This window comes from Cyrtonyx montezumae, unplaced genomic scaffold (assembly GCF_038088225.1).
Source record: "Cyrtonyx montezumae isolate F1298 unplaced genomic scaffold, pur_monq_1.0 scaffold_1, whole genome shotgun sequence".
Classification (NCBI taxonomy): Eukaryota; Metazoa; Chordata; class Aves; order Galliformes; family Odontophoridae; genus Cyrtonyx; species Cyrtonyx montezumae.
The window spans coordinates 9597474-9625202 of record NW_027071825.1 but is presented as its reverse complement, the minus strand read 5'-3'; the positions used below and the strand labels follow the sequence as shown (position 1 = coordinate 9625202).

Below are 27729 nucleotides of genomic sequence, written 5' to 3'. Positions count from 1 at the left end.
CTCGGCCGCCCACCATCCGCGTAGCAACCGCCCCTCTCCCGGCCTCCTGATTCGCTGGCCCGCCGCGACCGGACGTCGATTTCCTATTGGCTGCGAAAGGGAGGAGAGGGAAGTGATTGGCTGCTGCGCAGGAGGCGGGGCGAGGGGTAGGGGGCGTGGCCTGGCAGCAGGGCGGGGCTCGGACGGTTGGAACGGCCGCGGTGGCGTCGGCGGCGGCCTGCGGGACTCACCGGGCGCGGAGTGCGGAGGGATACGGCGGTGCGGCGCGGAGCCAGGAGCAGGGCGGAAGAGGCGAAGAAACGGGGCGCTGAGCTGACGTGAGCGCGCCGGGCGGGGACTCGTAGCCCTCCGCGTCGGGACTGGCCCGGTCCGGCCGGGGCTGGGGGGAGGGGCGTGAAGCGGCGCAGCTCAGCGCCGCGAGGAAGAAGGAGCCCCTGACAGGCGGGCGAGCTCCGCCAATGGGGAGGCAGAGCCGGTGCGGACCCGGCGGCGATTGGCCGGCGGGAGGAGGCGGGGCGTACGCGTGCGAGGCGGGGCGTGGCCTCGCGGGGCGTGGTGGAGTACGCGCGGTGACCACGCCCCCTTTCCCCCTCCTCCCCCCCCAACCCCTTCCTCCGTGCAGCGGCGGCCCGGCACCATGGCCTCGGAGCTGGAGAGCCTCAATCCCAACGCGCGCATTATGACCTTCCGCCCCACTATGGAGCAGTTCCGGGACTTCAGCCGTTACATCGCCTACGTGGAGGCACAGGGAGCGCACCGCGCCGGGCTGGCCAAGGTGCGTCGGGGCGAAGCGGGCACAGAGGGGTGCGGAGGCCGCGCTTTGTGTGGCGGATGGGGGGGGGGTGGGAAGGAAGGGCCGGGCCGTGACGGGGTCTCGTCCCGGTGCCTCGCCCCCAGATCGTGCCCCCTAAGGAGTGGAAGCCGCGGAAGTGCTACGACGACATCGACGAGCTGGTGATCCCCGCGCCCATCCAGCAGGTGGTGACCGGGCAGTCCGGGCTCTTCACGCAGTACAACATCCAGAAGAAGGCCATGACGGTGCGCGAGTTCCGCCGGATCGCCAACAGCGACAAGTAGGCGCGGGCCGGGCTGCGGGGAGCGCTGCTGGGCCGTGTGCGCACCCCGAGCGGGATGCCCGGGGCGGTGTGTGTCATTGTGTGGACGGCTTCTGTGTGTTAGGCCCTGAGTTTGATCCCTCGTTCTCTGCCCGAAGAGACCGTGCTTTTTGTTTGGTGCGTGCAGAACATCAGAGGGCATAACAGGCGAACGGCTTGTTGGTAAACTCAGCTGGTTCAGCTAGTGAGTCGGGGAGTATGGGCGTTCCTTTCCAGTTGCTTGAAACTTGGTGTTTGTTTTTATCTTCTGGTTTGAAAACACGTCCTCCTTGGCCGTGTCGAGACAGTAGGAAGGGAAATTGTTCCGAGCTGAGGGAAGTGAGCTAAGTAAAACTGAAAGTAGGCTGCGAGTGGAGGAGAGGCATTTTCCTTCTCTTCCTTTGTTCCCGAGTCCCTTGGGATCAGAGCTGTGGCTGCTGTTTGGGGGATGGAGGGCTCTCTCTGGTGCATTTGGTATTTTTGTCGTGTCTTTTTTTTTTTTTTGGTGGGGAACCTTGTTTTAAAACTCCTCAAGTACCAATGCTGAGCTTTGGTTGATGTTTTTAAGGTACTGCACACCCCGCTACACAGACTTCGAAGACCTTGAACGAAAGTACTGGAAGAACCTTACATTCAATGCCCCCATCTATGGTGCTGATGTTAACGGCACGCTTTATGACAAGGTAAGCACTGCTCTGGTTTTCAAGTAGCACTTATCCTCATATACGTTGTATATATAGAACACGTATATATATATATGTGTGTGTTCTATAAAGGCCAGCGCGGTGTTTGACTAACTATCTGAAATTCAGAGTTAGTGACAGCATTAGCAGAGTTCTAGCTTCCTGAGTAAAAATGAGCATGATAAACTGTGGTTTTGTTACACCTTCTCTTTTAACTAGATAGTTAAAGAAGGCTTCTAGAGGTAATGTTCCAGGGGGCCTCTTTTAGCACTGTTCACGCTTCAGTGTAGTATAGCTTACTCCTACAGTGTAAATCCCTTGCTTTTATGGTGCTTTATCCTGAAAAGTGTTAAGCAGTAAACATGCACTGCTTTGGTATTCTCTGGTGCTTTTATTTGTATATGTTAGTTCTGTATTCGTAGTGTGTGTTAGCATGCTAAACATTTGAGAAGGTTACACGTTCTGGTTGCTAGCCTCCTGGGTTATAACTTGCTCCTTTTTAGAAGGTGTCTGTGATGAACAGTGTTCTTCTTCAGTTTTGCTCTGCAGTCAGCTTGAGCTTGAACTGTTGTTCTGCACTGTGTGAAGCCTGTAACTCCATGACTATTTCTTCTCCTAATCCTTTCTGTATTGACTGGTGACTTCTTTTACTGTCTGGTAGACAATCGGTATGTAAGGTGGGAAAGTTGATGTGGGTGAACTAGCTGATAATTTGAGCTGGGACAGTAAGTGACTTGTCTTGGTGTGCCACAAGCAGAACTGATAACTTTTTGTGACTTGTATTAGTTGTGTGGTTCAGTTCTTCATACTGGCTGTTTAACACAAGACTCGTGTTTTGCAGCACGTGGATGCGTGGAATATTGGCAGATTGAACACGATCCTGGATGTTGTGGAGAATGAGAGTGGCATAACCATTGAAGGAGTGAATACTCCTTACCTCTATTTTGGCATGTGGAAAACTTCATTTGCTTGGCATACTGAGGACATGGATCTCTACAGTATTAATTACCTGCATTTTGGGGAACCTAAATCATGGTAAGGTTTCTTATGGTTGCTCCTAGATGCAACTTCACCTCTTTGACACTCGTATTTTCTGGTATTTTTTTTTTCTGTGAGAGTTGAAAACTACTGTCTCTACTATCTTCCAGTGCAGTAATATCTGGTGACAAGAACATTAGAAACCTGTAAGGAAACTGAAACCAGTATGAGGCCAAACAGATTTGGTTACCTTCTAGGAAAGTCCAGTCACTGTTCTGATAAAAGAATCTTCAGAATTATAATGTAAGCTGGACACTGGTGTGGTAGTCAGTCTTGCTTGTGATTTCCTGAGCTCCACAGTGGCCAGGTAGAAGCAATATGCCTGTTGCTTTTAACAAACTTTGAAATTTAGTTTCTTACCATAGACACAAAAGCGGGGTGGTGGGTTTTGCTGAGTGATTGGCCATGTCAGAGCATGCATGATGTTTTTTAGTGAGGATTCCTGTATTTTTCTCCAGTATGAGTTGCATCTGAAGAGTGAATCATTCCCTTCTGTTCACAAGTGAATTTCTAAACCAATTTCAACAATTGTTTCCATGGCAGTTTTGTTGGAAACTAGTCTTTTTGGCTGCCTTTTAATACAACTTTGAAGTCAGAAATAATAGCTTGCGCCATGTGAGCAGTGAGCAACCCCATGCAGTGGCAATAGCATGGGAATAGAAAACAGAGTAGCTGAGTCAAATGGAACCTTTTGGCTGTTGCTTCTTTTACAGTAGTAAGTGGAAAAAGTTAATTTTGCTGATACCTTAATCTGATTTACTCAGCAGGTTATAGTGCCGTGTCCCAGATCAAAAGAAATCTAAGTGGTTTCAGATACTGCAGCCAAACCAGCTAGGAGGTTTGTGGCACTCATAAAAAGGTGTGTGCAGAAAGAGATGTAGTAGTACCGAACACGCTCCAAGTCATGCAGGTGGAGGATGTGGCACTGTGCCTGATTTAGTCCAGTCTTAGACTGAGCAGCTGGAAGATACGATTCCATTTTCTGTTTTGCTGTGTGCTTATTCCTATACTGGGTGTACTAGTAGTTGTGTTCGTGTGAAATCAGGTCAGTAAGTGCTCTTTCTTTTGCAACTATGCCTTGCTGCACTGGTCTGCTAACTACATGAATTGGATTTTTTATTTCCTTGTCTGCTTTTCTCAGTTCCCCCTGAGGAAGAAAGTGAAATTCCTTGATAAAATTTTTTAGTTTTATATCGTCAAACTTTGAAAGAGACAGTGCAGACGTGAGATTCTGTCGTGTCAAATGAACTTCAACTTTTTCTTCTGACTGCAGGTACTCTATCCCTCCAGAGCACGGCAAGCGATTGGAGAGACTTGCCAAAGGTAACTGCGTGATTCTTTTACATTCTGTCTTTTGCAGACTGTGGTATGTAGAGCCACGACAGGTTTCAGCTCTGTTAGAGTGTGATCTGCCTGAGACATTTATGAGTGCATAAGCTAGCATGATTGAACTGATAATTTCTTTCAGAATATAGGTGGGATTACTTCTGTTTGCTTTCAGTATACACTCAAGAAAAATGTCACATTACAAGTAACACAGTTGTAATCTGTAATAAGTTTAAATGAGAAAATCCTTAGCTATTTATTATTAGATCTGAAACCTTCATGTGGTCTTTCTTACTCTCTTTCAAATGGGCATATGGTAAAGGCATCTCCTTTTTCATCAGAGTGCAAGCACATGCACTTCTATTAATTTGGCCTATACTTCTAGGCCTAGGGAGAACACCGGTCAGTCAGTAAATTTAACCTAAAAATTACTGAAAAATAAGTAAGGGTAATGTCATCTCTTTCTTTTATTTTGAACAGGATTCTTTCCAGGAAGTGCCCAGAGCTGTGAAGCGTTTCTTCGTCACAAGATGACCTTGATCTCTCCATCAATTCTGAAGAAATATGGCATCCCGTTTGATAAGGTGTAGACAAGTAATCACAGTAACTCTAGCTCTGTCAAAAGGTTCATGCATGCCTGTCTCATCTCGTGACAGCAGCCAGCAGCGGGTGTGTAGAGAGGAAAATAGGAGTAGGGGGGTCGTATAGCAATGCTTTCCCATTGTACCTCTGTTTATCCACCAGTTGGGATCTGGAGGAGGTTGAGAGAAATTATGCACAACGCCCTGTGTTAGTTTAACTTCACTGTTTAGCTGCATAATTTTCAAAGCGAAATTTTTCTTTTTTGTACATTATTTTAAAGACTTGTTCCCGGCTTTTCTTGTTTTCTTTTTGTGATCTGCCTCCTCAAAGTGTGCCTTGTTTCCCATTTACGTTTCTTCATGGCATTTATAATTTTAGAATTCTTTCTTGAGCTGCAAATCTGCTGCCTCTGCTCCCTCCTTCCCACCACGCAGTTGTCTTTCAGTCCTTGTTCAGAAACCCTGTTAGATCTATGGGGACTGCTGGAGAGCTGCTTGCAACTCTGCTAGGGACGTGTAGAGGAGCTGACTGAAAGCTGTACTCGAGTGAGAACAGCAATAAATTTCCAAGGTGAATAAATATTTTAGTTGGCAGTAGGCGCTCCAGCCAAACCTGCAGCAAATACAGATGAGTGTGTTAATGAATTCCAGATGACTTATCAGAGTATTTCCTCTGTGTAGGTACTTCTGTGCTGTTTTGATCTGTTCAGTTGTTTTAGCAAAAACTGACGAGGGTATTGCTTTCTAGTAAACAGATACTTCGGGCAAATAGGAGGAAAATGGAAGTGAATTTCAAGTCTATTTGTGACAGCAAGTAGCTCCAATTACCATGTGTGGGTAGGGGATTCAGATATGTTGCATGAGGGGTACAGAAACTCCTTTTATTTGGACTCAACAAGTAGACTCTTAAGCTTTCAGTAACAATACGATGTCTCAATTGTCTTCTAGGTGACGCAGGAGGCAGGAGAGTTCATGATAACCTTTCCTTATAGTTATCATGCTGGCTTTAATCATGGATTTAACTGTGCTGAATCTACCAACTTTGCTACTCTTCGGTGGATTGAGTATGGGAAGCAGTCTGTACTGGTAAGTGGTCTGTTGCCATCCTCTTGCATACAGACAACCTATATGCAATGCCTCACACTCTGCTGCTCATTGAGCCCCTGACTTTTGTTCTAAGGAAGTGAATTCAGTGCTTTGCCCAGTTTAAAACGTTATGTTTGCTTTCTGGTAAGGTAAATGTCTCCAGTCAGCCTGCTGTCCTTTAGCATGAAGCATGTTTTTGGGGTTTGCTTGTTTGTTTGTTTGTTTTTTAATCATTGTATAGATCAAGTGAGGCTTTGAAGAAGCGCAGGTGGCTAACTAGCATCTGTCCAAAGAAGTATCTTGATTGCATAGTGTTGTATTCATGTAAGATGCCTTGCAGATGTGGGTTATATTTTCAGAAATTATGTTGTAATAAAAGCTTTCAAACACTAGTTGTAACTCTGCCCAGATAAGAGGAACCTCTGCTGTGATGGGTAGGCTTCCTTGTTGTAATCTCTGCTGTTACAGGCTGGTTTTGTGTGAGCTCGTGGATTTTTAAGACTGTCAGCTTCTACCAGCAACTCTGTAAATGGGTTAGTGGGCTTGCTTTCTTTGCTACTTGGTAGCATCTTATCCACGTCATTATTGTTGCTGATTTCTCTGCCCAGTTTTTAGTGCCTATGCTGTTTTGATTTCCTGGGGGATAGTCTTGAGAGTTTTGGGACTTAAATACATGCAGCTTTGGGGTTCATTTTTATTTATTTAAGCTTCTGAAAGCAAAACGGTGTAGGAAGAGCAGAATAAAATTGTTCAGTATGTAGCCTTACTTAAATATTTTCTGTGACTCCAGTGCTCGTGTCGGAAGGACATGGTGAAGATCTCCATGGACGTGTTTGTGAGGAAGTACCAGCCAGACCGTTACAAGCTTTGGAAAGCTGGGAAAGATGTGACTGTCATTGACCATGCTCTTCCAACACCAGAAGCAGCAGAGTTCCTTAAGGGGGATCTCATGCAAAAGGTCAAGAGTGGGAGGCAGTATACTGAGGACATGGAAACAGGAGAAACATGTAAAGAGGAAGTGGATGGGGATGAGACAAAAAGGTAATGCTGCACAAAGTCCTCTGCTGTGATTACTAGCAATTGGATCCTGATGTGATTTGTTTGCCATTCCCACAAAACAATAGCTCTTGGAGTTAGCAGTTTGTTTTCTTCTTGGGAATAGAGTTTATTCATTTTTATTGTTTTGATCCAAGTTGATGATAGCGATAGATGGAAAATGCACAGGCTGGGAAGATAGCTCTTCATCTTTAGACGAGTGTGTCCTAAGTGCGCCATACATTTGGAGGTCAGAGGAGAAAGTCACTATATTGGGACCATGAGATGGCACTTGCTAGTAAATTTTGGTAGTATCACTTGCTGAAGACTGTGATGGGCTAATCACTTAATGGTTTGCAGTTAAATCTTTTCCAGCCAGTATCAGCTAATACTCCTGAAGCTTTGTTTGCTTGTTTTATTTTTAAGGTGAAGATTGCCTGACTAGAACGTAACTGCCTAGTACACAGTTAACAGATAATGATTTGGAAATGATTCAGCTTGCAAGATACTGTCTGATAAAACAATGTAACCCAAAGCAGGCTGTATTTTGTGAATCCAGACAGAAACTGAGCATGCTTGTGATGTGTTTGGTAAGCTGACACAAATTTGTCTTCTGCAGTGTGCCCAAGCATCGCATAGGTACGAAAAGGCACAGAGTGTGCCTGGAAGTTCCTCAGGAAGTAAGTGAGAGCGAGGCCTTTCCCAAAGAGGAGCTGAGCTCTGCACAGGACGAAGCAGACACTGAAGAACCTAGTGAAAGATCTACAGGAGAAGTTACTCAGCAGACTGAGCAAGGGCACAAGGTTCCAGGTAACTGTGTCAAGCTTTATCCTAGTACTGCAGGACCCAGTGTTTCAGTCTTCAGAGAAAGGCTGCTGAACTAAACTGTGGCAGTGTCTCAGAGCAGGCTGGTAGGTAGATTGTTGTCATGTCCAGAAAAAATAATAAAGCAGATACTAATTTGTTATAGCCATGGAAAGCACATCAGACATTTACTGTCATGAGACTTTGTGATAATTGTCATTTAATTTTCAAGACCAGTGAGTACAGCTAGAACAATTTTTGATTGTGCCTTTTAGTTAGATATGGCCAACACTGATTGAGTAGTTAGCACTTTGTGTAAATTAGGTAAATGCAGTTTGAGTTGTTGGCTTTTGTGACCTATGTGTGGATAACTCGCCAGTGAGAATTACATTTTTAAAAAAAGAAACAGTGGTGGAAAAATAAATATGTAGGGAACCATCCTGTAGCTTCTTGAATGCAGGTAGATCATGGGGTGTTTTCTTTCAGCTGAATTAAAAGGAATTATCATGTGAAGCTTGCTTAAGAAATTGGTGTTCCTGGCTTTGTTATTTTTTATTGTTTTTCTGCCTGTGTACAGAAATGTATTGAACATGTCAGTAATCTATGGTCCTCTATGTATCACTGTTATAAACTGTGATCTTTTTACACATACTGCCTGGTAGTATGGCTCTGGTATGCTGTACAGATATATAATTTTCTAATTAGTATGCTAGAATAAAATAAATGTGGTTTGTAGCAGGACAGTTAAGTCCTCTTGGATAGGAAGGATCAGTGTGCCTATGGAACAGTATAAGAAGAGAACGAATACATATGATGCTTCTGTCACATATTTTATTTTCCCTCCATTTGTGACTTGTATTTAGTAATCCTCTATTGGTTTGGTGGGTTTTGTTTGTTTGTTTTCTCTATTAAGTATCCCTCAGGCCCTTGTAAGCTCTCACCCCCTGCCTCAAGCAGCCAGGGGTTGCATTGTTCAGTTACGTTGTGTAAGGGACTGTATAGTTCTGTTTATTTTGAACCTGCTTTCTGATAGTTGTTTAGTGTACCCTAGTTCCTGTACTGGAAGCTGCAAGAGCAGATACGTAGGTTACTTTCTATTGATGTTTGAATTGATGATCTACTGTTTACATGAATTAGCATCACATTTCTTTTTTTGTCTAGTAGTCTGCTTTCATGTTTTGACTTTGTCCAAGTGGTGGTGGGCTGTTCTCTCTGCATCCCAGACTTCAGAAAGAGTCAGTATATCCTGTCTTCTAGATCATGTGGGCTTGGCTAAATTCGAAGACCTGAGTGCGGTGAAGCTTGAGGAGGAAGAAGAGGAAGAGCAAGAGGCAGCTGTGTTGGATCTCTCCATTTCGCATACTTCAAACTCTGCTTCAGTTTTGTCGACTTCAAAACAGAGTGCACCTTCCAGTGTTCAGCCCTGCTCGCCAGCATATTCTGGGTCTTCAGACTCTGAGTTAACTGATCTGTTGCCAAAAAGAACTCCACCCGGGCCAGCTGGGGTGCTTACAGTCCACAGCTACGCTAAAGGGGATGCCAACGGGTCTGACAATGAGCAGACTTCAGGAAAGAAAGCCAGTGCTGCAGCCAGTGTGAATGAACAGGAACTGGCAGAGGTATAAATGGCATGAGTACTGAAAGCTTGAGAGCTGTAATGTGTGGTCGTGGGTTTGCTGCCACAGAACTTCTACCTGTGCAGCTTTCATTTTCATTCCTTTCCTGTTAAAGTAACAGGTTGCTTGGTGGTTACTCTGTTTTTCAAAACAACAGGTGAGATGGTGGTAGTATTACAGGCTGATCCAGGTCCTTTTAAGGTAACATACACCTGTTCACGCCTAAAGTGAACCTACTTCAATCCAACCTTTATTATGAGTGCATTCCTTTGTTTTTATAAAATTCCAGACATGTACACATGTCCTCTTTTAGAAAGAAATGATGGAGCAGAAATTACTGGGGGGAGAAAAACACGCACTTGAATGTTCAATGAGTCCTTCATTAGACAAACCAAAGGAAGCCTACTGCAGGTTAAAATATTACCATGATTGTTGTCTTCTCAAGTAACTTTGTTTTCCTCCAAGTCCGACTTGAAGTGGTGGAAGGTTGGTTATGGTTGGGTCTTCAAAATTCAGGAATTGCAGAAATGGAAGAGCAGCTGGGCAAATCTGTTGATAAAATTGAAAATGAGCGAGTTCTCATGTATACTTTAACTAAAAATGCAGAGTTGCTCATGCTGATGTTTCTATTTTATAATACGCACAGGGAAAACAAGAAATTTTGAATGGGTGTAGATGGCTTTCCCCAGTATGGCGTATTTTAAAACAAATTTTCCACGAGGCAGTAACTGGGAGTGTTAATTTACATTTGAACAAAAGCATGTTTGTTTCTGAGAACTCTAGTAGCCAACTCTACGTAGGAGAGCAGAGATGTTGATTGTTTTGCTCTCTTCTGTCTTGTTTAAAAAGAAAAGACATTTGTGAAGATGGAAGTTACATTTAATCTAAGATTTGCTTCTGCTTTTAAAGGAATGACAGATTCAAAGAAAGGATGTTCTTATCTCTTGAGTGACTTACTGTTATGGGCTGTTAAAATCATTGCCTTTATGCCTTACTTGTCAGGTTAGTAATAATTTTGTCAGTGTGTGTCACTTATTTTTATATAAGGCTATGGGTAGAAGAAGTAACTATTGTTGTAGTCTCCTCCTTCCAGTCTGTCTGGGAAGACACCAACGCAAGTAATGAGCAGATGGGGTGAAAGTTTCCTTCCCCTTAAAATAAGCCTGTTAGTTTGAGTGAGCTCTTAACTCTTTTTTTAGCGTGGAATCTCTAAATTGGCATACAACCTTCATGGCTTTTCCATAATGCTTGAGACTTCTTACTGCAGCCCTGCTGAGTTCAACCATTCAGTTTGCCTTTCTTTCCTGTTTTTATTTTTGTCACCATTCTTATGTAAGTCAACTTATTATAAAAGCTACAATGGGACCTGTGCTAAGTCTCTGAATGATTCAACAGAGCATGTACATAATTGAATAATGAACAGACACCGAGTTCTGCTATGTGCTTTTCCTCAGCAGATATGCTGCGAGCAGTTCTTCTACAAACATGGCCAAGTTTACATCTGAAATTTGTTAGAAATGAAATCGTGGAAGCATATGTGCATTTTGTGGAGGTTTCTTAAATTCAGAATATTTTCTTATGAAATTCAAAAGGACATGTGCTAACTGGACTGTTGAATTGCTTCTCCTTGTCCAGGTAACAAAGGAATACATACAGTCAATGAAGGAGAGTAAGAAGGCCAAGGGCCGTCGCCAGCCATTGAGCAAGCTCCCACGCCACCACCCACTCTTGGTTAAAGACTGCATTAGTGATGATGGTAAGCCCTGTGCTGTCTGGGAAACTTCAGAGTGGGCCACAGCTTCAGTGGGCAGTGTGGGTTACACCTCTGCATCGTGGTCACGGTGCTTGTCTCGTTCTTGTGTTTGCATCATTAGTCTTTCCAGTAGCGATTTCTTTCTTTTCTGTACTGTTCTCTGGAAAGTTACAACTCTGAAAGGAAAATTAAACTAGTACCCTAGGCTGTTGCATAACTGATTCAGTTTTTGAGCATTCCAGTAATTGATAAAAGTATTCATTATTTAAATAATAGAATAGATAAATCCTTCATCTTACAGCCTTAGTCTTGATGTGCTTTGGAGTTGATGCCATTCATTGCCAATAGTCTTGTCTTTGTATCTGGTGCATGGTTGCTTGATTAGTAGATGTAGCTTAAAAATGAGGCTGTGTTACTAGCTCCCAAACAGCCTTCTGCAAATTTAACTCATGCCAGTCTTCCTGTCGTCTCCATTTCTAACTTCTTGCTTTATTTAGATTTAATTGCAAGGAGGGTATCTATGAAAGGACACATAGCCCCTGACTAACGGTCTCTTTTTGCAGAGGGATCAGAGCAGCTAGCTCCTGAAGAAGAAGCTGAGGAGACAGAAGCTTGGGCCAAGCCACTTAGCCAGCTCTGGCAGAACCGACCACCAAATTTTGAGGCTGAAAAAGAATATAATCGGACCATGGCTCAGCAGTCTCCTTACTGTGCTGTTTGCATGCTCTTCCAGACATACCAGGTATGTTGTCTAGGTTTGTTAATGTTACACAGTAGTAACTGAGTAGGTTGCCAGTGTGATTGTCTGTTAGATTACCTGGTGTTAGTAAACAGAAAAGTCTAGTTGCTGGTTCTCGAGTGAATCTATCAGGCAGTAAAGGAGGGACTCTTCCAAGAACGGAGCTACAGTTGTGGTCTTTGTTCAAACTTTAAGTCTGTAGCAAGTCTGGAAACTCAGTTCACTTTCCCATACAGATAAAAAATTGCAACAAGATACCAGACAAATACTTCTTTTTCCTTTGTGAAGAAGAAAAGTTTTATTTAAAATAAAAAGCAAAAACCGTACTCGTTTTCTTCAGCTTTCTTAAAGTTTCCCTTTGCTTGACATGCAGTAAAAATATGTTGCAGAAGCTGAATAAACAAGACTTGCTGGAGACAGTTCCACCTGTGATCCTTACCAAGGTTGCTTTTTCTTAGATTTTCATGCATTTTTTGTACAGGAGGGATGGCACAGGTTCATTCTGTTACCGTGCTTCATGCTGCTAATTAGTCTACCTCTGGTGGCCTATGAGGTGGATACAGAGAATAGTTTGAAATGTTTCTTGAAATAAGAGGATTGTTTCTTGTTTAGCTGTTAGAAAGCTTGAATGGAAACATATCTCAGTAAACTTTGTGTGTAATTGGTGGTTGGTTTGACGTCAGTTTAAATGAATAAATACAGAAGATTAGCCTGAAAGTCTTCAGAGCTTTTACTTTGCAACTGTGTTATTAGTGTGCTGCTTTTTTGTTTCTCCCCTGGAACAAATTAGTTTTATGCCTGTTAGACTTGCTTAGGACTGAACTATGAAAAAAATAATGGGATGATAATAATATTTCAGTACTGAAGTAAGATAAATGAACAGTATTGGGCAGCAGTGTTCTGGGGTAGTGGATGCAGAGGTGTTTTTCCTTGGAGCGTGAGGTGGGTTAGGTGACTCTAGGAGGACTTTCCTTTGGAAGAGATGCAGTTTTTCATGCGTGTGGCTTTTTTTTTTTTTTTTTAATCAGAGTAGTGCAATGAATTTAGCCACTAATTTTAATTTTCAAGTTGTGTTTACTAACAGATTAATTTCCACGAAATCTATTAGCTGTTTAATCTTTCAGTGCCTTTTTTCTTCAAAGTAGATTTATGTATGGAGTAGTAGATGAGTGAAGATGAGATAGTTTTGTTTGTAAAACGTAGATTTCTTATCCATCTCTTACAGGCAGAGTGTGGAGGCAGCAGTCAGAACTCTGGGGTAACTCCAGGTGCTGTGGATGGGAAGATCCGAACCAAGCCCCTGATTCCTGAAATGTGCTTTACTGCAACTGGCTGCAGCACTGATCTCAATCTTTCAACCCCTTACTTAGAGGAAGATGGAACCAGTGTTCTCATCACTTGTAGGAACTGCCAAGTCTGTGTTCATGCAAGTGAGTGCAACTGGGTTTAACTCTAGTGTTCTGTGTGAAGTCTGTACATCCAGTAAGCCTCTACTGGTAGTACAAGTAGACTTAATGTACAAGTAGACCAAGTTCAGCCATTATCTGAACAGTATGTGTTTGAGGAGCTGGGTATTCAAGTGTGGAGCTGGCTGCGTGAGCAGCTTGTAATGCACAGTGTTGTCTTTTGGCTTACTGATTTCTGCTGTTGCTTTACTTGTGGTAGGGAAGGGTAAGCTTGTAACGGAGATGTGGTTGTTCTAGGTTGTTACGGTGTGTCCCCTGACAAGGCCACTGAAGACTGGATGTGCTCCAGATGTGCAGAAAATGCCTTAGAAGAGGTAAAGTTCATGCTGAGTTTCTCGCAGATAGTGTAGTACATCTGTGAACTTGCTACTAAGTTTATTCCTTAGTGTTACAGTTGTTTTTTGTTCTCTGTTGTGCAGAGAAGGCATGTAATTGTTTCAACTAGTGCAAAGCTGGTGAGCTCCAGAGTCCCAGCATCAGTGTGAGAATAGCTCAGTCATCAACTTAATGCATGTTATGGCAGTTAGAGAAAGTAACTTCTGTCAAGAGCTACTGAGGTGTACACCGGTGAAAAAGAGGAGAAGGCGTTGGCTTTGACAAGCTGCATGGGTTCTAGATAAGCAGAACAGCTCAGTCTTTGGAATTGTATTTGCTCATGTTTCTTCCACATCCACATAAACATCCTCAAAGGATTTAGGGCATTGTGTTTGTAAAGGGAACCCATCTATAGCAAGAACTTCAGGCTGTGCCTTTGCCAGATGTGAAGTCTGCATCTGTTGCTGTAACTTTTAAGAGCCAAAGGGCTGCACTGCCCAAGGCATTTAGCTCTCTTCTGGCAGTGAAAGAATTTTTGATGTGGAAGTTTTTATCGAGTGCACTATTCTGTACTTCGTTTTTTCAGCTAATGTTTTCCCCTTGTGACAGGACTGCTGTTTGTGTTCGTTACGAGGAGGAGCGCTACAAAGAGCCAATGATGACAAGTGAGTGTTCTGGATTCTTTTGATCTTCAGGGTGCAGCTCAGTTCCAAAGGAGATGAGGCAAGGCTAGCAAAGCAAGCATCTGCATTTGATGTAGTAGTGACTGAATTACAGAGATGTAATGTACTGCATAAAGCAAATAGTTTCCTGATGAAATAACATCTCTCAGTACATTCTCAGAGAAGATTTTGTCTTCTCCAAACTGCATTTATTGTGGTGATGGAGACACAGGATGACTGCGGCTTCAAAGAGCGTAATGTTGAAGTTCAGGGTTTCTCTGCAGCATGTATGCCACGTGCAACTGTTTGCCCTGCATCCTTTTGTAGGTGATCTGAAGTTATTTGATGCAAACTGAGAGTGGTACAGACTAGGAGCATCATAGTGAACTGAAACTTATTGCACCCACAACATTTTTAGAGACTGGAGAGTCTCCGTGTCTTGGCCATTGTCTTGAAATGAGTTCAGGAGCTACTGAGCTGTTACTGTGGGACAAGTTTGTGAGAGAAGGCAAGCTTTCAACATGCTGGTATGCAACCAGCAAAGTCAAACTAAATTGCCGTTCTGTTAAACCTGTTTAGTAGTAGACTGAAAGTAAGAAAAAACTTATGCTAGGAAGGTCACACTACTTGTTCTCATTCTCTCTGTAATGAAACAGAAGCTAAGTTTATGTGGCAAGCTTCATCAGAACTGAATTTACTTACAGTAGTCAAACAGGATGCTGTGGAGTTTATACTCACTCTTTTTCCCCCTTCAACTCTTCTGTTCTGACAGGTGGGTTCATGTCATGTGTGCTGTAGGTGTACTGGAAGCAAAATTTGTGAACATTGCAGAGCGCAGTCCTGTAGATGTTGGCAAGATCCCCCTGCAACGTTTCAGACTGGTAAGAAGCACTTGTGTTTCACTCTTGGGTTTTTCTTTGTGTTGTCCATCTTGCTAATTCTGTTTGAGAGCATTGGTCTTCAAGAAGAGAATATGCAACTTGTTGCTATGCAGTGGAAATCAGAGAAAATGTGGCTTGTTAGAAAGATATTGAGTGTCTCATTTGGGCTCTTCTCATTCTTAATCTTCTCATCCCTCATCAGAACTGCTTTCTCACCTAATTGGAAATTGGGTTTCATTCCATTCCGCAGAATCTGTCTGAGAAGAAAATAAGTATTTGAATCTGTAGGCTTTCGTCTGTGACAAGTCCTCTCTTAAAAACTGAGGTTCTCACTCCATATATTGTCTTCTGCAATGACCAGAAGGAAAAACGAGGAAAAGTAAAAGCATCACCTCACAAGAAGGAGTCTCTGTAGGTCATTCAAAATATGGGAATGTCAGTGGATGCCTTTAGCAAGAAAGCAACTGTGTTTAGCTTTCTTCACAGTCTTGTGGGATTTTTCTTGTATCTTGGGAGGCAAGTTAAATGCATGTTTATGCTGAAATTTAAAAAGATGTAATAATGCATTGAACAGAGTCCTCGCACTAGAAACAGTCCTAACAAGGAGTGCAGAAAGATGCATCGTGAGCCTGTTCCTTATGTACCTTTGCACCAGCACCTGTCCCAGCATGGGGTGCCTGTGCTGGGTTTATACCGCAGCAACAATTCTGCTGCTGAAAGCTGATCCCTGGGCACTCACATTCCATGACCGAAGTAAGAAAAAGCTGCAACATTTCTTACCTCCTCAGTAAGGGAAATGACTCCTGGAATCATTCTGTTCCTGGCATTCTTGCTTCAGGCCATTTTAGCCCATTCTGCAGTTAGGCCTCCTTGCACAGGGCAGGGCAATTCTTGGTGACAAATTACCACTGCTGAGCAGTTATGTTTTGAATTTCCCCTTCATGGTCAGTGAAAGAGGAGGGAAATAACTATTTTGGAGTGTGTTACAGATGGTGTCTTTTTCCTACAATGCCCAATCCATCCTGATTCAAGTGTCCTTGGATCACTGGTAGTAGTGATAAAATTTTAACTGCTAATTCTGTATTAACTTTTTTTTTTCCCCCTGATCTTTGGCCATTATTCTAATGTTTCATTTGTCTTTTGTAACTTAGTAGCCAGATGCTGAAAGACCCTGTTAATTTTCAAGCAGTATGGGCTGATTCGTCCAACATCCCCTGGTGCTGGAGTCCTTAGGCCACGTGCCATGTGCATGTTGAGCTGGTAGATATACAGTAAATATCTTTAATCTTGGGAATTACCTACATACACAATTCTTGCCTTGTCACGGAGTAGAGCTGTTAGCTTTCTATTTCTTTTCATCAGAAATCAGCAGTGCTCTCTCAGAGTGACTGACACAGTGTCAGATGCTTAGACCTAGTCCAACCAGTAACCTTTAGTTTCCTATCCACAGAAATGCATCTTCTGCAAAAAACGAAGGAAGAGAATTGCAGGTTGCTGTGTACAGTGCTCCCATGGTCGGTGTCCCACATCCTTTCATGTCAGCTGTGCCCAAGCAGCAGGAGTTATGATGCAGCCTGATGACTGGCCGTTTGTTGTCTTCATTACCTGCTTCAGGCATAAGACCCCGTCTCAGGCAGAGGTGAGTAGGTTTGTGACATCTAGGATTTGAACTGCAGTATCTTGAAGGGACTGAAAAGCTTTAGATGGTATAATCCTATTAAAACTTGTTGAAGGCTTGACTTTTTAAATATATATTCAGCATAATGTAATTATGTTGGTCTTGCTCCTGCTCTGAACTATCTTGGCTATTAGCTAAGTTCCTTATTATATTTTGGTTTGCTGCCCAGAGGAACTGAGAGTGTACATTTCTCCTGTAGCTGTTATAACAACGAATAATAGTGGTTTTATGTCATGATGTTTAATATGCAGGTTAAACATGATGTTTAATATGCAGGTTAGTTCTGGGACGCCAGCAGGCCGCATGAGTTGTCATAGAATTTCACGCTTAAGCAATTGATTAATGTATAAAGTTCTTGTGTAGCCCACTTAGCTTTCAGAATCACAGCAGTCTATTAGAGAATATTTATTATGAAGGCCTTGTGTTGCTTTGAAGAATGAGAGCTTAATTTACTATGTAGCTTGAATTAGGTTTGGGCAGCTGTAGCTAACAGATTAGGTTTTAAGCAGTTTAAATAGTGGAGTGAGAACTTGGCTTAAAAATGCTGCTGACAGTGTTTATAGTTCCTCACTTGAGCTAAAATACAAAATATTTTGCTTTCTTGTCTGCTAACACCAGAGCTGTGGGCTTCAACATATTCTTTATTTTGTCATTGTGTTTAAAAAGTGCTTTTTTTCTTTTCAGCGAGCTAAGGCTGCGCTCCAAGATCTGTCACCTGGGCAGGTAGTCATCAGCAAGCACAAGAATGGCCGCTTCTATCAGTGTGAAGTGGTCAGCCTTGCAAAAGAGACTTTCTATGAGGTCAACTTCGATGATGGTTCCTTCAGTGATAACCTGTACCCGGAGGACATCGTGGTACGTTACCTTATGCACCGGGAGCCTTGCTCCAGCAGAGGGCACATGATGTGAATGAACTCCTGCCACTGCGAAGCTGGCTCAGGATGGGATTTATTATGTGCTCCAAACCTAGGCCACGTTGTGGTAGAGATGTAACAACTGAGGAACAGATGTGATGGAGTGCAGCTAATCTTGAGCTGTTTAACAATGATTAAGTCTAAAGGAAACTTTGCTTGTAGTTTTGCACTATTCCTGCATGAAGTATTACTGAAGTTGGGCCCACAGTCATGATCTGGATACAGATGATATAGGTATTTCTTAGTCCCTGAAATGGAGTAATTGTTGGGGTGCTCACCTGGAGTATTGTGTCCAGTTCTGGGCTCCCTGGTACAAAAAAGACAGGGATCTCCTTGAAAGAGTCCAGCAGAGGGCTACATAGATGATAAAGAATGTGGAACACCTCCGTTATGAGGAAAGGCTGAGAGACCTGGGTCTGTTCAGCCTTGAAAAGAGGACTCAGAGGGGATCTGATCTACGTCTATAAATATCTAAGGAGCAGGAGGCAAAGGGGTGAGGCCAGACTCTTCTCAGCAGTGTGTGGTGATAGGATGAGGGGAAATGGCCACAAACTGAAGCATAGGAAGTTCTGCACAAATGTGCATGGGAGCTTCTTCACAGTGCAGTGATGGAGCGCTGGCACAGGCTGCACAGAGAGGTGGTGGAGTCTCCTCTGGAGATGTTGCAAGACCTTCCTGGATGCCTACTTGTGCAAACTGAGCTAGGGAGCTGCTTTGGCAGGGGGGTTGGACTCGATCTCTGGAGGTCCCCCTAGAGTTCTGTGATTCTGTGCTGTGGAATGTGCCTGATGTGGCTGGAGTAGATTGCCCTGTGGGTTGTTGAATCTTCACATAGAGAAACTGTTTACTCTTCTTGTCTTCCAACTCCATTGTGTTGCAGAGTCGAGACTGTCTTCAGTTGGGTCCTCCTGCTGAAGGTGAAGTTGTACAAGTGAGATGGACAGATGGACAGGTTTACGGAGCTAAGTTTGTTGCATCACATGCCATCCAGATGTACCAGGTACAGAACTGTTGGAAAATTAATTGCTTGCAAGAAGTTAATAAACAGAGCTGCTGGCAGAATGAGCAGAACTGTAGGAGGGTTATGGTTAAATGCTTGAGAAGCAGCTGCTGAGTGTTTTCAGCAATGCCAGATGCTGGGAACAGCTGCTGGAATGAACAGCAAAGCCGTTGCAGCTCTGCTTATATCTGACTACCTGCTTGAAAGTCTCAGCTTCTGAAAAGCCTAATCTTTTCCTGAGCAGACTCAGTTCCTCTAGCTTAATTTACAAGTCTTGTATTGTTTTTGCTGCTGTGTTAAAACAGTGTCACAGAACTTTCTTGGCTGCTTATACTGTTATGGGATTGGCGAGGTTTTGGTCAAAGTCTCTTCCAGTGTGCATGCCTGCATTATGTATCACGTAAAATAACCTTTTACCACTTGGCTTTTGTGGGAGGCTTCTGCAGGGAGGAGAAGGGAAGGGTAGCAGTGCAAGGGTTCTAGCTTGTGAGACTTCTAGCAGAACAACTTCTGGTTTTCTTTTAGGTGGAATTTGAGGATGGATCACAGCTGATGGTGAAAAGGGATGACGTGTATACTTTGGAAGAGGAGCTTCCTAAGAGAGTCAAGTCAAGACTGGTAGGTAAACAGGGTATGAATATCTGCTAAATAAGTTCATTCATACTTAATTTGTCCTTGAAAAGCAAGTTGAGCGCACAACAGCGAAAGATTGCAGCTTGATTTTCTGCTGACTTGATGCAAAGCTTGGTGGCTTGGTCAGGCTGCAAAAGGAGAGCTGGAGGGAGGGGACGTAGAGAGAAAAATTTCCATTCTCTTTCTGCAAAAAATGGGAATTTGTAGCACATCACTTGTTCAAAGCAGGTTGAACTTAGAATTTGGGCAGAGTTGTTAAGGGCTCCCTTCAGTTAAGATTTAATCCTCTTCCAGGATGGAGATCCTGCAGCCTCCCTGTGTCCCTGTTCCACTGCTTCATGCTTCCAACTACGAAAAATGTAACTAGGGACTGCGTGCTAGCTGTCTGGCTTTATTGCATGGTCCTGCATACTCTAATGCAGAACCTATTGGGAGGCACACTATTGGGAGGTTTAAGAAAGCATACAATAGCTGATTCCTGTGACCAGCCGTTTAAACCTGCCTGCATGATAAAGCACAAAGTGAACTAGATTGCATGGAAGTCGAAGCAGATTATTGTGTTCATTCCTTTAAGAAAGCAGCTGTGAACTCAAATTATCTACTCAGTTAAATTTGAAACCTGTGATTCTTTAGGTTTCTGATTGCAGCTCAAGTAAACTTATCCCCAGACATTTTAAAACCAGTTTCTTGAATCCTTTCCTTGTGCACAGAAACCCAGGAGGTCAGTTTCTGAAGAGATCTGTTTCTAGGTGTCCTGTCTTGGTCCTTCATGCGAAAGGAGAACGTGGAGGCAGGGATTTGTTCTGTGTTCTGGTGACTAATTCTGCTTTTCCTTTAGTCAATAGCTTCAGATATGCGCTTCACAGAGATCTTCGCAGAGAAGGAGGTCAGGCAAGAGAGGAAGAGGCAAAGAGTGATCAATTCACGCTACCGAGAGGATTACATTGAGCCTGCGTTGTACCGGGCCATCATGGAGTAAGCACTGCCTGTGGCAGAGGAAGAACATGCCCACCTCCCTCAAGGATTTAAATGCTCCAATACAACAGGCCATATTTGGATGCTTCAAATCCAGGATTTTATTTGTTTTGGTTTGGTTGTTTCTTTTTTTTTCTTTTTTTTTTTTTTTTAAGGAAGGTATAAAGCTGATGCTCTGCAGTAGCTGAAAGGCAGCAGTTGGATAGTGAAACAGATCCTGTTCGCCTGCAGATCCTGATGCCTGCAGACTCCTGGTCTGAAGTTGGGTCTTTTACTGAATAAGCCAGCTTGAGGGTGCTGCTTTTCATCTTGTTGAGCCATCTTGCTTTTCTTTTAGAGACAATTTTGACAGGTGGAAAACTTCCGGGGGTTGTAGCCAGGAATCTCGGCAGCTGAAGAATAGTACAAAGTCTGTTGTTTTAATTGAATAATGTTCCTGATTATTGAGAGTCTCCCTGGTGGCTACACCTGGGCTTGAGCAGGCAGTATTACTGGTGCTTGATATTGTACCTCTTTTTATATTTATATCCTTTGTTTTGTTGCAAGCAGCTTCAGACTCTTGTTTCTCAGCACCTTCTTTCTGATGGTTGAGCTGTAGGCTGTTCAGATCCAAGCAGGCAGGAGGTGCTTGTGCGAACAGGTGAAATGTGAAACTGAACCCAATGGACACATTATTTAATCACGTAATATTTTTGTTCCAGTGCTCGTTTTGACTTAATTACTCTTAAGTTTAACTGTATGTGCCTCAGTATAAAAAAGAAAAAATCAGTCTGGAGCCCTGCACAGTGCAGCCTTCTGACAAGAATAAGGATTCCGCTCCCAATTGACATTCAGCATCCGAAGATTTTCTTTTGTGTTTCTTCCCACTCCAACTAAGGCAATAATGAACGAAGGGATGGAGTTCCAGCTCTCCCCCTTTGAAATCCAGGCATCACAGTATTGAGTATGACAAGGCAGTGACACCTGAAGGAGTGCTGTACCTCTTTGGCAGCACTGCCTTTTGTGTGGTCCCAAGCTGTTGGGTCTCTGACAGATGAAGCGTGCACTGAACTGTGTGTATTACTGAAGAGCTGTGCAGTGCTCTTCTCAAGTAGGAGTGCTGCTGTGTTGCTGTCTAGCAAAGGTTACCACAGCATTTTTATAAAGCATAAGTAGGGCACTTCTCAGTTGTTTTGGTGAGGACTTGCTACCTCAGCAGTAGGATTCTGAATTAAGCTGAGTAGTAAGTGCACCTTGAAGGTGTGCCAGCTTGCTCTGAGCAGTTTAAGCATTAACACACCGCAGCAGGAGCCATGTAAATATGTGTTCCTTTCCCATCCTGTAGGAAAGGGATTTGGGGCTGTGGAGCAGATCGGCCACTTTCCTTTTTGCATAGGATGACTTTCCTGCTGAAGAAAAATAAGGTAACATTCTCCAGAAGTAGTTCAAGAGGAGAATTTTCTAGTGAGACAGACCTAATGCATCCCTGCTTCTATAGGGACATAGCAGTGTATCTGCAAAAACTGGGTTTGTAACTTTTTTCCTTTTCTTACATAGGAATGCTATAAACCAAACTATTCTGAAATCCTGGTGCATTAGTCTGTGATTAGCAATAAAATGTAGTCTTGTGTAGTGATACAGCTCTTGACCAGAAAAGAAATAAAGTACAACTTTTATAAAGAAAATCTTACTTAGCCCTACATTTTTATAGGGTCAGGAGGCTGATAGGAATAGCAAAGATTTGCACAATCACGATTTTCTATGGACTCCCTCATTCCATTTTTGTGGTGGAATACCTTGTTCATCAGTACTGGAAGACTTGAGCAGATTCTGAAAGGAGATAGCAGCTTTCCTTTGTGTGTCTTCTTTGTTTTGATATTCCATGCCCCAAACTCCTGGTCTCAGGGTACTAAATCGCTTTCTGATGAATGGAATAGTTGACTTGATAAAACAAGGGTGCATTATGGCCAGACTGTGGTAGCTGTGGGTGCTCTGGCCCAGACAATGGAAGCAGAATTGCACTTTGAGATCTTAGCCTGTACCTGAGCCTTGCTGAGGTGATGTGCTATTAGCAAACACGGAGAAGTGGCAGGGTCCTAACAAACTTGCCTCTGTTCTTTCAGCATATCCAAATAAGATCTGGTATTAACTTCAAGTAGGCTGAATGCTATCTGTGTATTACTGAAAAACGTATTCCTTCTATCATCTGCCGTTCATAAAAGGATGCTTGTGTTCAGGCATTCTTCTCAAACTGCCATTTTACTCAAATGCTCCTTTTAGGTGCTGCATGCTACCTGTGCTACAAACACCTGGCTCTAAGCAGCTTTGTCCTACACAGAATACCAGGCACTGAACAGCTGGATTTGTTTGGAGTGTTGCTGTTCAACTGCAGCAGGTTTTGCTATCCACTTCTAACAGAATTGAATGACTTTCAAGAGCTTCTATGCCTAGTGTTTGTTCTGGAGCTGGAGCTTTGTTCTGCCGCGTTTCCTGCAGGCTCCAGACTTTGCTCTTGTCAGATGGCTGCACTGTGTTGGAAACTGCTGCCATCCTGCACTCCAAGACAAGGGCCTTTCCAAGTGTCCTGTCAGTTCTTGTGCTGCATCGTTCAAGTGTGAACATATTTCATCCTAGTGCAGTGACTGAACTGCGTTTTGGCTCCTGTCTGTGAACACCTAAGATCAGTGATCCTGATGTTTGGGGGTGGGGATCTATATTGTTTGACTTGTCAAAAGAACACTGGGTTTATGGCTTGGAGTATAAAAGGTAGCCATAAAAGCTCTTTTCAGAGCAGCTGACTCAAAGGTACATTTGCTTTCAGTTACCGGTAGTTTGAACTTGACTGATAATAATTTTCTCCAGTGGCTTGTTTTTTAGAAGCGTATTTATCCCTATTACAGCATCATTCCAGTGAGGACAAAATGCTGCTGGAGTATCAGCTGGTCAGGGGCTTCTGGAACATGTCCAGTAGGAAATCATCCTCATGGGAGCTCCCGTGGCCCCTCGTTAGGTCCATTAGCTGCGATGCTGCAGGCATAGACCTCACTTCACTCTTCATGGAGCATCCATTCACGACTGGTTCAGGTTGGACCCACCAAAAGCATTTTTAAGACAACATAATTGTGGCTTGCCCTTAATTCACAATGAGCTTGGCGAGCCAGTGATTATTTTTAATAAGGTATAAAATGGTGACTGTATTCTTTGTGAAGCACCTGACTGCAGTAATGTTGCTGCCCGTGGCTGGACTTGTAGGAGACCTTTCTCCTTCAGCAGCCTCCTCAGATGGGAGTAGAATCCAGTCTGCTTGCTCCTTCTCTCTTCCTGGTGTTTCGAGCTGGGGTTGAACTGATCCTGCAGTGCCTGAGGAGCGCAGCCCTCTGACTGATGGTGTACCCAGAGGCTTCCATGCATCTCAGTTCTTCCGTTCTCTAACTGGGCTCCTGTTGTCTGACACATCTGCAGTTGTGCTCGTTTTTTTAATGCAAGCACGAGATGAAAACAAGACTTTGGTAGCCTGTATGTTGTTTTCAATCTGATCATGTAATAAATCTAATTTCAAAATGGACCATGTCTAGACTAATCTAAAATCTAAAGCAGTGTAACTTGGGCATTCTCGTTGCGTTTCCAGTTGCAAAGGCAACTGCAGAGCTGCCTTAAGTTCCCTCTGTGACAGAGTGGGTGGCAGTGCTGCAAGAGTGGTCATCAGAATCCTCCCTGGGTGCAGTCACACAGCTCTCTTTACTTGGTGGCTCTTGATGTTTTCTCTCACTAAACTGGCAGTCAGGGAAAGGGGATTCTTCTACTTCATTCAGCTCAGGGGCTTTTGTTCCTGATAACGCTGAGTGAGCTTGAATAAGGTCACTTATTGATGGGATCATTGCTTCAGCCCATATCTTTGGAGTCTGAAATGCTGGATATTCCTTGAGCCAGCCTTTTTAATTGGGGAAACTGTTAACATCTCCCTTTTTCCTGACAAATTTGTGGATGCTACACTGATCCTTTAAGCACGTGCACTTAGGTCAGCGTGCAATGTTTTGTGTTCAACATGAACAACGGGAGGTATCGCTAAAAATGAAAATAGGCCTTTTTGCACTCTTCCCCACTCATTCTTCAATTCTTTGCTTTGCTGTAAAGCTGCTCAACAGCTCTAAGATTTGTCAGATCCACTCAGGTAAGTGGAGGTGAGATAAATGCTCCTTGCTTCCCATAATGAATGTAGCTAGGGGTGTGTATTGGTAGTCTAACGTCAGCGATGTGGTCTGTGGAGGAATGGGAAGCAGTCACTCCATTGCTGTCTTGGAGGAATGTGTGGCTGATCCATGCAGGAATGATTGCCACATTCTCCTCGCTGCAGCATGAGTAATGCAAGTGCACGCGAGTCAAGGCCATTCTGACAGCGCCTAGAGATAGAAGGAAATGTGTGGGGTGGAACTGGATTAAAGGATTAAATGGTATAGTACACACGTAGACAGAGAAGAGTAGAGGTAGGAGAGCCTGAAAAGAGAGAGATAAAAGAGATATTCTACCCATAGTCACCCTAGGTAAGTATGAGGCATGGGGAATGGGTGGTGGTGGGTGTGCTGGGGTGGGTTAGTATGCCTGGGCAGTCATTTTCAGCCTCTACCTCAAACGCTGCTCTTCAATGCAATATCCCTCCACCCCAATAACACTCCACTGGGTTAATTCTGATGCTCAGCCTCGCAACAGGGCTTAATAGGGCCCAGTCATTAAAAAAGGGAAAAGAAGCTGGTGGGAGGGAGTGAGGAGGAGAAACAAAGTGTCTACCATTATGCTGGGTGCTGGATGTGGGTGCTTTGGGCAGGTGCTGGCTGTGCAGAAGAGCTGCCAGCTCTGGGAGATGGGAAGAGGTCCATGGTGCTGCCCTGCTGCTGGGGATGCAGGACTGCTCTGCTGGGGGATGAGCATGGGACCTGTCACTGCCTGCAGTGGGGATGCAGTTCCTGCTTGGCCGGCCCAGCAAAGCCCGGGGCGGGATGAAGGAGGCAGTTATGCTGGCAGCCAGATAAAGGTCTGTGGTGAGTCCTCGCTGGCTGCCTTGCTTCCAGCTGGGTGGATGTTTCCAAACACCATGCAGCAGCTGGTGTCTGCGAGGAATGGCCAGGGGCCTCGATGTTCTCTCTGCTTTTGTCCCTTGTGTACGTGCTGGTTGTGCAGGGTTTCTCCTTGCTGAGCCAGGTGTCTGCTGTGCTCTCCTTGGCAGCAGGGGAGACCCCAACATGGGCCCTTTGCTCTGCAGAGACTGGCGAGGGGAGAGGGACGGCAAAGCAGACCTTGGCTCTTCTCCCTCCCCAGCCATGGAGTTGAGGGACTGCCAAGGGCAGCACGGCAGTGAGAAGAAAGGCAGCGTTCACAGGGCTGCGTGGCTGCAAGCTGCTGGGCTGCCAGCCAGGCACGTCAGCACCTGATGGGCCAGCTCGAGGAAACTCTGCCCCATCCCCTTCTCCAGCTGAGCCTGGGGCTACTCCGGAGGGGCTGTTCCTGCGGGTGGCAGGGTCTGTCCTACCCTAATGCCCTGCTTTTTCAGGCCTGGCTTCTTGCTGCATAGGCCAACCTTCCGCAGTGACCCAGCACCTGCACTCTGGCCTGCAGTGTCCCCAAGCCCCTGACAGCCTCAGGGCCCAGCTCTCCTGCTGCAGCTGTGCAGCTCTGCCAACAAGCACTCTCTGGCTCTGTGCTGAGGCTGCACAGATGGTTCCCAGCAAGAGATGCAGGTCTGAGGCAATCCCTCAGGCCTGCGCTGTCCTTGCCTCCCACAGCAGATCCCCACCCCTTCCCCAGGCAGGCTGGAATGCCTGGCTGCTTCTGTCCTGAAGCTGACGGACAGAAGAGCCCTTGTGCAGAGCTTTTGGGGAGGTGCCTGGTACCCTCCCCAGCGAACATGTCTGGCAGCAGCCTGTCCTGTGCCTCAGCAGTTCTTCAGGCTCACTCTTCTCCAAGCACAACCTGTCCCGGAGCCCTAGGAGGAGCAGGTGAGAGGGCCCAGGCCCTGTTCCCTGGGGGTGGGAATGTGGGAACAGCCCTCTGGGAGATGCTGCTCTCAGCTGCCGTGGCCTGGAGCTGTCAGCTCGTGGGCTCCAAGAGCTGCTCCGGGTTGTGGGGGTCTGAGATGGGGCAGGAGTGCAGCACAGTTTGGGGGGGTTGGTGGTTGATGACTTGGAATTTTAGTGTTTGTGACGTTCTGGGGACGTTGGGCTGCTATGAGATCTGCATGGCTTGGTGGTGGGCTGCAGGAGGAGCCTCTCTCCCACCGTGAGCATTGGCACCACAATGCCCAGCCCAGCTCAGCCATCCCCAGGGCCTGTGTCAGGGCGAGTGTCTGAGGGCTGCTCTGCAAAGGGTCCGTGTGGCCCTCCTGCTTCATCCTGCTCCCTTCCAGACACCTGGGAAGGATGGTCCCAGCACTCTGCCCACCTCCCCTCCCCTGGACAGGGGCAGCAATGCTACATGCAGCCAGGATGCTTTATGCCACACCTCAGTCCCCTGTGCCTAGGCATGTGGTGCAGTGCTGGCACTGCCTCAGGCACAGAGCTGCTCTTCCAGAAGCAGCCCTTCCTATCAGTGTAGCAGAGGCTGCAGCACAGCTGCCACCAGCCCACGCACTCCTGGGATATTTTTAGGGCTGTCCATGCTGATGAGCTCCACATCCGGACCACAGGGTGCATTTCCCAGCCCCCCCAGGGGTGCAGCTTCCTGGGGGGCAGCATGGGTGTTGGGTGAGGATGCTTGGGGGCCATGGCCGTGCTGCCTGCCACAGCACAGCCTGCTTGGCCATGAGCCTGCTGGCAGCAGCTGCTGTGCAGGAGCTGGCTGGAGTCCATGGTCACACGTAGCTGGGAGACAGGAGGGAAATCTAGCAGGCACATAAATTTCATTTATTTATTTATATTGTGTGTATATATATATATATATATATATATGAGACACTTGTGGTCTGAACGCAGTTTCTAAGGTAGAGCTGCCCTTAGGCAAGCAATCAGTAAGCAATACATAACTAAGCAGGCTGTGAACATAGTAGTGAGTCTATAACATAGTAGTAAGTCTATTTTCTTGGTGAGGCTCTGGCAGAGACTTCCAAGACAAGCTGCAGATGCCCCAACTCTGAAGGTGTTCAAGGCTGTTAGATAGGGCCATGGATGGCCTTATCTAGCACGTGACTTAGTGGCTGGCAACTCTGCCCAACTGGATTGGATCTAGATGATCTTTAAAATCCCTTCCAACAGAAGCCACTCTATTATTAATCCTATGATTCAGTTTGTGAGGGGTGTGGCTGGAGATAAGATGGCCTTCAGGTAGAAGAGTGGAGGGAGATTACTGCCACATGACCATCACCACCTTGAGCCTTCTGCAGATGCACGAAGACTTCCTTGCGTCAGTGCAGTTAAAATTAAAATCACCAAAACTGCATGATGGGAAACAGCGTCCTTGGGCCAAGGAGCTGATGTCCAATGTA

The 27729-nt window shown here is 44.9% G+C and overlaps 1 protein-coding gene across 1 annotated transcript; it reads left to right on the top strand.

Annotated features, from left to right (window-relative positions):
* Positions 1-249: 249 nt before the first annotated feature.
* KDM4A (lysine demethylase 4A) lies at positions 250-23823 on the top strand. The gene is made up of 22 exons (XM_065740338.1): positions 250-317; positions 623-775; positions 898-1073; positions 1663-1777; positions 2619-2812; positions 4089-4138; positions 4622-4725; positions 5671-5808; positions 6599-6849; positions 7463-7653; positions 8905-9266; positions 10899-11019; positions 11580-11758; positions 12981-13185; positions 13459-13535; positions 14146-14201; positions 14971-15079; positions 16530-16718; positions 17442-17612; positions 18552-18671; positions 19197-19289; positions 20143-23823. The coding sequence occupies exons 2-22, from the start codon at positions 638-640 to the stop codon at positions 20281-20283; spliced, it is 3180 nt and encodes a 1059-aa protein (XP_065596410.1). The 5' UTR covers positions 250-317; positions 623-637; the 3' UTR covers positions 20284-23823.
* The last annotated feature ends 3906 nt before the right edge of the window (positions 23824-27729 follow it).

Excerpts from the sequence above, each read along its gene's own strand:
- KDM4A (XM_065740338.1), top strand. The coding sequence starts at position 638 with ATGGCCTCGGAGCTGGAGAGCCTCAATCCCAACGCGCGCATTATGACC. Across the intron at positions 9,267-10,898 it reads ATGAACAGGAACTGGCAGAG|GTAACAAAGGAATACATACA; the intron begins GTATAAATGGCA and ends CTCCTTGTCCAG. Across the intron at positions 18,672-19,196 it reads ATGCCATCCAGATGTACCAG|GTGGAATTTGAGGATGGATC; the intron begins GTACAGAACTGT and ends GTTTTCTTTTAG.